Source organism: Gobio gobio (assembly GCF_949357685.1).
Source record: "Gobio gobio genome assembly, chromosome: 1".
Classification (NCBI taxonomy): Eukaryota; Metazoa; Chordata; class Actinopteri; order Cypriniformes; family Gobionidae; genus Gobio; species Gobio gobio.
The window spans coordinates 55,562,989-55,575,672 of NC_137097.1; the positions used below are offsets into that span (position 1 = coordinate 55,562,989).

Below are 12,684 nucleotides of genomic sequence, written 5' to 3' on the forward strand. Positions count from 1 at the left end.
TTATTCAAAATTATTAACGAAACATATCTAGCTATGGACGGATCTTCCAACACTTATCCCCTGCTAGCCGATTTTACGAATCATTGTTGTTGAAATTTAGTACATGCTAGTAGAGTCTGAAAACGGTTGCGTGACATGTTGTCAGCCACAATGGGACACTTTGTGTCATTTTCCCAAGTATGCACAATTTCCTGGCATTTGGTGCAGACCCATGCGCAGATCAATACCAGTCAATATTCCCATTTCTTTAACAGTGCTGTTAACATTCTTCTGAGTTCCAGATTTTATATAACACATAGAGAAAGTATATAACACAAAAAAAATATTGAATCAGCTAAATTATTTGAGCAGCTCATTAACATTTTTCTTAATGTGACAAATACGTCACATCAAAATTCCACCTACTGCTTTAAGATTAACAGCCCGATGTGACATATATGTCACTATTTTCATAACTTGTTTTATATAATTTTTTTCAGAAATGTATTAAAATCAGGTTACGTGAAATCTATGGTATGTTATTAAAACGTTCGAATTGTTGCATGGGTTGAAACATACCTTTAGTAACAAAAACAAGCGTTTAAAAAAATTGCTGACACTGAAAGACAGGCCACCATTTTGGAAATGTTGCCATGGCAACAAAAATTGCACACATTATCACATGACTGAACCTGGGTGTTCCTTAAATGTCACGTAGGGACTTCCTGAGTTGAAATGGAGGGATAATACTTTAAAAAGACCTTTCCAGATAATCACCAGTGTCACTGTGGGTTCTTATGGGTTAATGCCTTCGGGGTGCTTTTCACGTGTATTGATAAAGGAATGGCTAGTTTTTCTGTCAGGACACCTGTTGCACCAGCTGGAAGCCTCCGATCAGGAGTAACGTTAACGGATAGAATAAAATAGCTGGCAGACTGAACTAAATCAATAAGCTCTTGTTTTACATCACAAACTTCAATTCTTTACACGTATATGATAATGCTGATATGTACGCTGGCTTACATTTTAAGAGAGAAAACATTATATGAATAGATTACTATGTTAGCAGTTAACACGCACCTGTCCAAAAAGCGTGCCGCAGTGTGCATCTGCCCCATCGGTCCGTGTTGTGTGCACATGTCATATAGTGAAATCAGTCATAATAAATAAATGTCATTTCTTATTTTTTTTGGTTTCAGTATTTATTTATTGATCCTTTTTTTTGTTTTAAATGGCCTACAGTTTCTGAATGTTATTTATATATAAAAGCACTGTGAGAAAATGTGTCTCTGTGCACTCATCTGAAAGCGTGCACACGTCTCACAGCGCGCAAATATTGAGTTCTCTTTCAAGTCTGGCTCTTGAACGGACAAACTCACACAAAAAGTATGTCAACATGTCCATCTTGATGAGTATTTGAGCAGACTGTATATCCCTGTATATATATAAACTTTATACAGTCGAGAAAGACGACACATATCCGTGCATTAGGTCTTAAAGGGGCAGTAGCCTTTACTGCTGTCTGTTTAATGTCAAACAACAAAACACAAGGACATCACTCACTGCTCTTGATTGAATAGCTTTTGTAAGTTTAATAGGATTATTCTTTAATTTATACAGTCAAATATGCAATGTTATTTTACATTTGATCAATTTCTGTACCTGAAAACTAATGTTAGACGTACCGGAAAAACCTGAAAAGCATAGTTTATTTTATTAGTATCTTTGCTCAATAGTATTTATTTGTGCTGCTGCTTGTATTTAAATTATTTGTTCTTATTATTTTCTTTATTTTTATTTGACAGTAGTCCTTTTTTCCTTGAACATAGCAAATACTGAACCGTACCGAAACCATGAACCTAAAACTGTGATACAAACCGAACCATGAGCAATCTGTACCATTACACCCCAAGCGTAACGTATGCGAAGGGGTGCCACAAAATGGAGAAAAAGTTGGGAAACACTGAGCTAGATCAATATTTTCCATCGTGGAAAATCAAGAAAACGAAATTCAAACAATAAGACTTAACGTGTTTAGCTATATAACAAGTTTTCAGTCTATAAATGTATCCAAACAGTTGTTCCCTTGTCTAATAAAACATAATATATTAAAGCATCTCTGGTGTTTCCATGGTTTCTACAAAATAAAACCGAGGGTAATGCAGGTATGATCTCATTGATAGGCGACGCACGGACACAGTCCATGTCCTTGTAAAAAAGGCTAATTTCTCTGGATTTAAACACTCTTGGAAACATCTGGGATAATGTACACAAGGCAACAAAATATACAACATTGTTCTAGTGGTTTGGGATATTTTAATCAAAAAAATCGTACGTATTGCCTTTAAAGGGTTGGTTGATTATGATTTAACTTTTTTAACTTTAGTTAGTGTGTAACGTTGTTTGAGCATAAACGACATCTGCAAAGTTAAAAGGCTCAAAGAAAAGGGAGATATTTTCTTTTAAAGAAATAGCTTTTTAAGGACTACAACAAATGGACGGTTGGGACTACAACAAGCTTCTGGTGGGTTAGTGACATCACTATCCCTAACATTTACATATAAAGTTGCAAATGTAAGAAATAAAGAGACAACTGTGAGATAAAGTTACAGTTGTGAGATATAAAATCACTCAATTATATGAAATAAAATGATGAGGGGAAAAAGTCAGAGCTGGAAACGGGCTTCCACAGTCTTCTGTGTTTCGGTGGACAGTTGTGATAAATGCTGTGAATAATGAGTGTCATTCCGAGTGCTATAGTTCAGCTTAAGTTGCCGTTTTATTCTAAATTACTACGGTTCAAAGTGATCGTAATTACCTCTTGCTCAGAATTTATCCTGATGAAACGTCAGGCTAAATGTATTGCTCATTCTCATGTTCCTGGGGGATCAGCACTTCTTAAACTGTCTCTAGATCACAAATGAGCCAACTATATTCACTAATTTGAAATCTCCCATTAGAATACATTCACAAATGCTCTCACAGCTGTTTACAAAGATGTTCTGATCACTAGGGCGCCGTAACAAGACACATTTTGGTCTCAGTTATTAATCATATAAATAGCTAAGTTACCACCAAGTAAAAGCAAAATATTCCAGGTGCTGTTTTCCATTTATAGGCTCTCGTCTTTCTGCTCAGATGCACTTTCTACATAATTCCTACCTCAGCAGTTGCACCTGTCAACCAGATTTGCCTGAAAAAAACTCAGTCTATCAGAACTAACTAATGTGTTCATTGTAGCCGTACCTATTTTTCCAGGAATTCCCTGTGCGGGAGACACAATGTCCAACAGCGCTTGTAATGCCTTTTAGCCTAGCCAGGTGAAAATGGCTTCACCTTTGTCCTCCCAAATGTACTCCTTGTTAACATGAAATCACATAATATTGTTTTATCATAAAAGGTCAGAAATAAGAAGAATGTCTGATCTAGAATTGTTTTTTCAGGTCAGTGGAACGATGTACAACACGGGCCGGCACGTGTCCCTGCGCCCAGACAAGTCACACCTAGTGAACATCTCTGGCGGGCCGCTGAGCTACAGCTACAGGCTGGAGGAGATCCGGCTTCACTTTGGCAGCGAGGACAGCCGGGGCTCCGAGCACCTGCTCAACGGCCAGGCCTTCCCTGGAGAGGTGAGCCAACATAGAGCCTGGAAATACATCACTTCTGTGGGATGCAATTAAACCTGTCTTCCTTCAAACGCCTGGATGTGGCGACAAAACCTTGAAGTACTGGCACTGAAGTTAATGAAGTAGGCAAAATTGTGAAATGAGTCCCTCTTATCCAATTAGCTTTACACTAGAAATGAAAACTCTCCTTCCATCAGTCTGCTTTCCTTTGACAACATGAAACAAAATAAGACTGTGAGATATCATTTGAGCAGATCAAATACATTTTCCAAAGCCAAATCAATTGTTGCAACTTTCACTAGAGATACATTTGTGAAATATTCTCTGAATATGTGCGCATTGTGTCACCGAGTTTACATTTAATAAAGTCTAGTCTTTTTTATTCGGGATTAAGGGCAAAGGTCATGATTACGGGAGCGATTTTGCTGTAAGAACAGGCTAAATAAAAACAAGACAATGAATCATTTTCCAGTTTGCACAGTCACAGGATATGAATTGGTCTTGTGCTGTAAATGTACATGTTTATAGCGAGGAAAAAACAGGCTGGGTACAGACGGACCCCATCTATCACACCGGTTCTCATTAAAGCTTTTGTGGAGCCTAGTTCTTGAAACAAATTTGTCTGAATCTAATCTATTCAAAAATATATTAAAAATGCAATGCATACATACACTACCGTTCAAAAGTTTGGGATCGGCAAGATTTTTAAATGTTTTTAAAAGAAGTCTCTTATGCTCACCAAGGCAAAAATACAGTAAAAACAGGAATATTGAAAATATTATTACAATTTAAAATAACCGTTTTCTATTTTAATATATTTTAAAATGTAACTTAACAATTCCTGTGATGTCTTCAGTGTACATGTTCCTTCAGAAATCACCCTAATATGATGATTTGATGCTCAAGAAATATTTTTATTATTAGCAATGTTGTAAACAGTTGTGTACAATTTTTTTCAGGATTCTTTGATGAATAGACAGTTCAAAAGAACAACATTTTTTGTTAAATGGAAAGCTTTTGTAACATTATACTGTACAATACAGTTCAAAAGTTCGGGGTCGGTAAGATTTTGAAAGAAATCAATACTTTTATTCTGCAAGGATGCATTAGATTTATCAATATTGACAATAAAGACATTTATGATGTTACAAAAGCTTTCTATTTCAGACAAATGCTGTTCTTTTGAACTTTCTTTTTATCAAAGAATCCTGAGTTTTCACTTTTCTCCATTGATAATAATAATAAATGTTTCTTGAGCAGCAACTCATCATATTACAATGATTTCTGAAGGATCATGTGACACTGAAGACTGGAGTAATGATGCTGAAAATTCAGCTTTACATCACAGAAATAAATTACTTTTTAAAATATATTCAAATAGAAAACAGTCTTTCATAATATTCCTGTTTTTACTGTCTTTTTCATCAAATAAATGCAGCCTAGTTGAGCAGAAGAGACTTGCAAAAACATTAAAAAAGTGTCAAATAAAAAGTGTATAACGTTTAAAACAAAACAGTGTGTATGTATTTTGACCCTCATACTTAAAGAGTATGAACAAAGATCAATGCTCAACAAGAGCTAGTTTTCAACCTGTCAATAACAACGTATTGTGCCAGACATATCAAATAATTTTAATGAGTTGAACTGTTTACACTTTATCTTGGTGCAAAGATGTGTGGCCCTCTCCTCACCTCACCTCACCTCTGATTTCACTGAAGTCAGCAGCTTCTCTTCATTTTTCTAATCCAAATGAGGTTATATGGGTAGCAGCTTTCCAACAACTTCATTTTGAAGCTGACAAGCACGCTCATTATAACTGATGACTGAAGCATATTTTCTAATGAGTTCCAATGCAATTTTGAGCCACTGAAAATTAAGCAGCAGATTTCCTGGCTTTCATCTCTCTGCTTTCATTGAGCTCCGCTGAAAGAACGATAAAGTAGAATTGAGGAGCATAAAGGAGCTTCATAATGTTCCCATTAACAATTCATTAACAATTTATACACAACACACAGCAAAATATTTATACGGATTAATGTACTGACCCTCATTACAGTGTCACACGAGATTACAAGCTGACATAAAGGAAGTTAATGGAGTTATGCTGTTATATACACATCCTTTATGGGCATATGTTATGGATTATGGCTGTTTTAAAAAAGTAGAGTGCAGCGAGTCGTACAGTCACAATGGTTTGGCTCCGTGCACACTTTTAGCTAGCAGGTGTTTGTTAGTGTTTTACTGGAAGTCACACTTCTTTTTTTCTTTTCACAGGTGCAACTCATCCATTATAATCAGGATTTATATTTAAATTACAGTGATGCCGCCAGGAGTCCTAATGGAATTGCAGTTGTTTCTATCTTCATGAAGGTTTGTTGCTTTAAATGTATACAGCGGAAAAGAGACAATTCGTTAATTAGTCTTAAACTTCAAACATTATACAGTACACTTAACAGATTAGGTCAAATATTAATGTACATGAATCAACAAGCCATAAAAGTTATAACTTGAATGTAATGGTTTGTTATTTTTAAGCATTATTCAATGAAGTAATTTTATTCATTGAAATTTTGCATGCCCTATTATTAAAGCAATTTTAGTGTTAATGAATACTTAAAACTTAACATGGAAGCATGTTAACATCAAGCTCTTCATCTAATAGAATTTGCTCTTAGACCTACTTTTTAATCCGTTTTTTTTTTTTTCTCAAATGTTAAGCAAATATAAAAATCTGACTGCAGTATTCGGCCCCCATTGTTTCATATCCACCACATTCATTATGCATCCATGTTGCTCATGTTGCTTCAAGGGAACAAGCTATTTCGTTTGATATGTAATTCCTAAATATAATTCATTTATGAATCTAAATGATTTAAAACATATGACAATACTCACTGACAATAATCGTTTTTGATGGGCGCAAAAGAAAATGAATACTTTTCTGATAACTATTCTATTGGGCAAAAATGCGCACCAGGCCAGAAAAAGATTTTCTAATTGACTGCCAGGATAGAATATAACCACTAAAAGCTTTTTATTGTTTTATTCAAAGTCACCACTTCATTATTAATCCGTATTGCCTTGTCATATGTATTCTGTGCTTGCAAAGTGCACTGCAAAAGATTCTGATTCATCAAGTAATCGTGGAAAAATATCCATGAAGAAAAAACTACTTGATAATTGTAGTTTTTTTATTTACTTACTATTCCTATGTTAACAATGTTTAAAAAAATAAGAAGGTTTATGAAGTCATAACTTAAAAAGAGCTCTGTGAAATTGTTCAATATTATGTTTTTATGAGACATTTATACTTGTCATGGAGAGTAATGGGTTGGACTTCTGTTTGACTTCACATGCATGATTACAAAATTAACAACAGCAGTGTAAATAAAACTGGCAAGTGGTCAAACTATATTAATTAATCATGCCCCAGTGCATGCTGGGAAAAGGGGGAATGGGATGAAACCATTAATCCATTTTTTCAGAGTAGGCTTATTTTTTACTAAAGAAGTGGTCACCTATGCTTAAAGCTGCACTGAGATGCATGACTTGTGTTCCTGGAAGTTCTTAATATAAAAATATTTAATTATATTTAAATGTTATAATGATGGCAGATATTACATTTGGGGTCATGACATATAAGAGGTCTTTGTACCATTAAAAAACCTGAAGGTTTTATTGGTTAATGTCCTCCTCTTTATAAACAAGGCATTTATTTAATCAAGCTCCAAAAATGGCTTGTTTTGATATTGCGGCATATGTGAAACATTTGTATATGACTGCCTTCAGAGAAAGACGTAAGCCCTATTCGGACGGTAATTGTTTGTCACGTGGAAGTCCGTAACAATACATTTGCATGCCACCTCAATGATCAAACTCGTGCATTAAGACAGTGATTTATTCACGGTGGTGGAGCAAGTTTTGACATAAATCATAACCTAAATCTAAAAATCTCATTACATTATTTAGGCAATTGTAATTATAGTGTAAGTGTATTTTGATATATGGTAAGATGGATTTTGTTGATACTGATTTCATTTAATTCTATAACAGCCATAGTGTATCGTGGTAAATAGTGTAATTACTTAAAAAGATGGTCAACAATACGTAACTTTACTTTATAAGAGGTGTGCCCTAAAAAGTAAGCAAGCAATTTTGAGAACACCAAGGAAAGAGCACGTTCTTTAGTCTGTTTGTATACTTCAAACACAAGTTTGCACTGCCTGTTTGGTTTACCTGTTTAGCCTACATGTTAATAACGTGCGTTTTGTCCGACTCATAGCGCGCGTCGAGGACTTGAGGGTGAGTAAATTATGGGCTAATTTTCATTTTTGGGTGAACTATCCCTTTAAGAATGCATGTTTTTTTGTGGTAAATCATGCGTCAAGGACACGCATTTTGCTGTCAAATCGCACACATTTGATGTGTCAATGCACAATCAGACGCCCGCCCAAGCGTAGCCTATATGAACACTTTGGCTTGCCACCGGCGCCAGGCACGCCCACTCGCGATATTCCATTATTATCCAAAATTCTATTATCGAATCTTATGAGGGCGCCTGTCAGTCCTCTAAAATGTTATATAATATTGAGGAAATACAGAAATTATTTAGAAACGCATAACAGCAGCTACATATAGAAAATACCACCCCAAAAAAATTTTTTTTTCATACCATCGCTTTGGCGCTCCCAAGGTGCCGCATATAGCGCATACCCGCTTTTTGCGCCATTGTGTGTGTCGTTCCCTGGATGATCCACGGCTGTTTTTTTGTTTTGTGATGTTGTTCATTAGTGCCTTGTTTGTCCTGAGCAGTTAAACTGCCCAATGTTCTTCAGAAAACTCCAGGTCTTGCAAATTCTTCAGTTTTCACGCATCTTTTTCAAGTCTGAACCCTCTCCAGCAATGACCGTATGATTTTAAGATCCATCTTTTCACACTGAGGACCATTGAGGGACTCAAACACAACTCTTAAAAAAGGTTGAAACAGTCACTGATGCTCCAGAAGGAAACATGATGCATTAAGAGGCGGGGGGTGAGGACTATTTATAAAAATAATATATATACTTCATCCTGTTCAAACGTTTTCACCCCCTTAATGCATCGTGTTTCCTTCTGGAGCATCAGTGAATGTTTCAACCTTTTTTAATAGTTGTGTTTGAGTCCCTAAATAGTCCTCAATGTGAAAAGATGGATCTCAAAATCATACAGTCATTGCTGGAGAGGGTTCAATTATGCAAAAGATGCTGGAAAACTGAAGAAAGTGCAGGACCTGGAGGATTTTTCTGAAGAACATTGGGCAGTTTAACTGCTCATGACATACAAGGGACTCATGAACAACCATCACAAAACAAAAAAACAGCCGTGGATCATCCAGGGAACGACACAGCACTGAGAATCAATGGTTCATAAACTTTTGATCGGGGTCATTTTAATAAATTCAGCCATTTTTTTGTCATGTGGACTATATGTAAAGCAAATTTATGTAAAATATCTTATTCAGTACAGTACACATTACAGTTAAAATGTTTTTCTGTCTTGTATTTTTTCCTCAAAATAAAGGACGTAATTTTATTCCACATGGAAATGAGTGGAAATAAGTTAATACAGCCTCTTATGAGGTAAACATAATGCTGTTTGGTTATTTTAACATATATAATTGCTGCCTTTATAACAGCCCACTTCAAATGTTTACGTGCTTTTCTGATTATTATTTTTTTGAGCGGTGATGAAATATATTGCTCTTGTAAATACTTGCCAGCATTTCAGTAATAGATCTTTAAAATGCATCCAAATTACAACGACGCATAACCGTACGGTGCTCTGCAGGGGTCAAAAAGGATATAAACCGTGAATTTTGAAGTGATGTATTCTTGAAAACTCAGAGATGTGGATTCGGATGGCAAATAAATTACCACACGACCTTGGTGTTTGTCAAAAAACGGTTTGGTAATTCGGAAATGATGAAAATACCTTACGGCCCCACAAGAAACAATTACCGTCCGAATAGGGCTATAGACGAATAGATGTTCATCATCGCATCATAGGCCCCGCCCACTGGCGTTCGGTTGCTTAACGACTAACATTTGCCATGTGAGCGTTGCGTTGAAAGCAAATATAACCCATTATAACCACTGATGCTGTCTACACTGGACACAGTATACAGATGTGTGTTCAGTTTTTGCGCACATGTATTTGTTGTTTTTTTGTGCAAAAAACTTTAACTTCATAAGTCAGAGGTATGAAATACATAGATTTTTTTAATTATTTTAATGTTCCTATTGGTTCACTTATGACAGGGGTCTCCAAACTCGGTCCTGGAGAGCCACTGTCCTGCAGAGTTTAGCTCCAACCCCAATTAAAACACCCGAACTTAGCTGGTTCAGGTGTGTTTATATGGGGCTGGAATTAAACTCTGCAGGACAGTGGCTCTCCAGGACCGAGTTTGGAGACCCCTGTCATAAGTGAACCAATAGGAACATTAAAATAATTTAAAAAATCTATGTATTTCATGACCCCTTTAAGACGTGAAATGTCATGTTTTACATAAACATTTTGTAAATGAATTCATATCAAAAAAGCCATTCAGTCTTGTGTTGATTTCTGTTTATTAACCACTTTTGTCCTCCAAACTTAAGTGAGATAATGGTGGAGATTCCCTGGCATTTAACCTCATCACACAGCATGACATAAGACTCACAGATTGCAGCAGGAATCGCCTCCCTGATGGTTTGAATCGTGACTTCTGTGTAAATTAGGGCAGAACTGCCACAGTTCAGATGAAGGTGTTGCAGTATTGCAGCCCCCTCCAACTCCACCCCGTTCACTTTCATCCCGCTTCGCAGTGATCGTGATGTCGGGGAATCTCCACCATTCTGCTACTAATGAAGGCACATGGATGAAAGCCATTCATCTTCAGTACATGGAAAAAACACATCCAGATGCCCCTAGAATAAATTCTACTAGACTATTATTGATTATGCTTGTGATATGGTGAAGCCGTAATGAAATATCTCAGCAGTAAGTTAACGCTCATGTCATTTGTGATTAATGTACTGAACACCATGTTTTTATGAAACTCTGCCTTTTCATCAGAAAAAGTTGCAGAAATCTGGTTTTAAATAATGTTTTCTTTGATATCTGACTCTTCAGATTTCAGAGCCTACTAATTTATTTCTAAACCGTATGCTGAACAGAGAGACCATTACAAGGATTACATATAAACGTAAGTGCCCTTTGTTATTAATGTCAGTGGAGCCGGGAGTGCACTTTTTAACTTTTAAAGCTGTTTTTTTTTATTAGCATTAAATTTAAAATCATAATAATTGTATTAACATTTGACTGAAAACTGCCTCCAACAGTATTATTAAATCGAATGGTTTTCACAGTCTGAAATGTGTCATAGACCTTCATAACTCTTAATGAAAAAAGACAGGAAAAACAAACATGGCTTTGTATTACCACCTGGTGGTCTTGGATAAGAAGTGATATTTTATTCTCTCAGCATTGCCATCTGAACAAAATAATAATAGCGATATGATAATATCCTGTATTGTCCTGTAGGAAAGTATCTAGACATTTTGGAGTGATGAAATCCTTTGAATGTTTTATTGTAAGCGTGTGTGTGATTGATCTCAGCCCATCGCCTGTTTTATACTATGTCTTTTCAGATGATGCATACTTACTGATGGGGCTCGATATTGAGGAGCTGTATCCCGAAACCTCCCGTTTTATCACATATGAAGGGTCGATAACTATTCCACCGTGCCTTGAGACAGCCACCTGGATATTAATGAATAGGCCAATTTACATCTCACAGATAGAGGTGAAATGTTTGAAACTCTGACAATTTTCTCTGCTTATTATATTATATTATATTATATTATATATTCGCTTTGAGTACCCAGAAAAGTGCAATATACAGGTGCTGGTCATATAATTAGAATATCATCAAAAAGTTGATTTATTTAACTAATTCCATTCAAAAAGTGAAACTTGCATATTATATTCATTCGTTACACACAGACTGATATATTTCAAACGTTTATTTATTTTAATTTTGATGATTATAACAGACAACTAAGGAAAATCCCAAATTCAGTATCTCAGAGAATTAGAATATTGTGAAAAGGTTCAATATTGAAGACACCTGGTGCCACACTCTAATCAGCTAATGAACTCAAAACACCTGCAAAGGCCTTTAAATGGTCTCTCAGTCTAGTTCTGTAGGCTACACAATCATGGGGAAGACTGCTGACATGACAGTTGTCCAAAAGACGACCATTGACACCTTGCACAAGGAGGACAAGACACAAAAGGTCATTGCAAAAAAGGCTGGCTGTTCACAGAGCTCTGTATCCAAGCACATTAATAGAGAGGCGAAGGGAAGGAAAAGATGCGGTAGAAAAAAGTGTACAAGCAATAGGGATAACCGCACCCTGGAGAGGATTGTGAAACAAAACCCATTCAAAAATGTGGGGGAGATTCACAAAGAGTGGACTGGAGCTGGAGTCAGTGCTTCAAGAACCACTACGCACAGACGTATGCAAGACATGGGTTTCAGCTGTCGCATTCCTTGTGTCAAGCCACTCTTGAACAACAGACAGCGTCAGAAGCGTCTCGCCTGTGCCAAAGACAAAAAGGAAAAAAAGTGGTCCGGAGTTATGTTCTCTGATGAAAGTAAATTTTGCATTTCCTTTGGAAATCAGGGTCCCAGAGTCTGGAGGAAGAGAGGAGAGGCACACAATCCACGTTGCTTGAGGTCCAGTGTAAAGTTTCCACAGTCAGTGATGGTTTGGGGTGCCATGTCATCTGCTGGTGTCCACTGTGTTTCCTGAGATCCAAGGTCAACGCAGCCGTATACCAGGAATTTTTTGAGCACCTCATGCTTCCTACTGCTGACCAACTTTATGGAGATGCAGATTTAATTTTCCAACAGGACTCGGCACCTGCACACAGAGCCAAAGCAACCAGTACCTGGTTTAAGGACCATGGTATCCCTGTTCTTAATTGGCCAGCAAACTGGCCTGACCTTGACCCCATAGAAAATCTATGGGGTATTGTGAAGAGGAAGATGCGATAT

The 12,684-nt window shown here is 36.5% G+C and overlaps 1 protein-coding gene across 1 annotated transcript in view; it reads left to right on the forward strand.

Annotated features, from left to right (window-relative positions):
* ca10b (carbonic anhydrase Xb) overlaps positions 1-12,684 on the forward strand; it is a 34,475-nt gene that overhangs the window by 19,640 nt on the left and 2,151 nt on the right. Inside the window, exons 4-7 of the mRNA XM_079823571.1 lie at positions 3,423-3,608; positions 5,880-5,975; positions 10,755-10,827; positions 11,273-11,427. Of these exons, the coding sequence (XP_079679697.1) occupies positions 3,423-3,608; positions 5,880-5,975; positions 10,755-10,827; positions 11,273-11,427 (510 nt within the window). The remainder of the gene's footprint in view (positions 1-3,422; positions 3,609-5,879; positions 5,976-10,754; positions 10,828-11,272; positions 11,428-12,684) is intronic.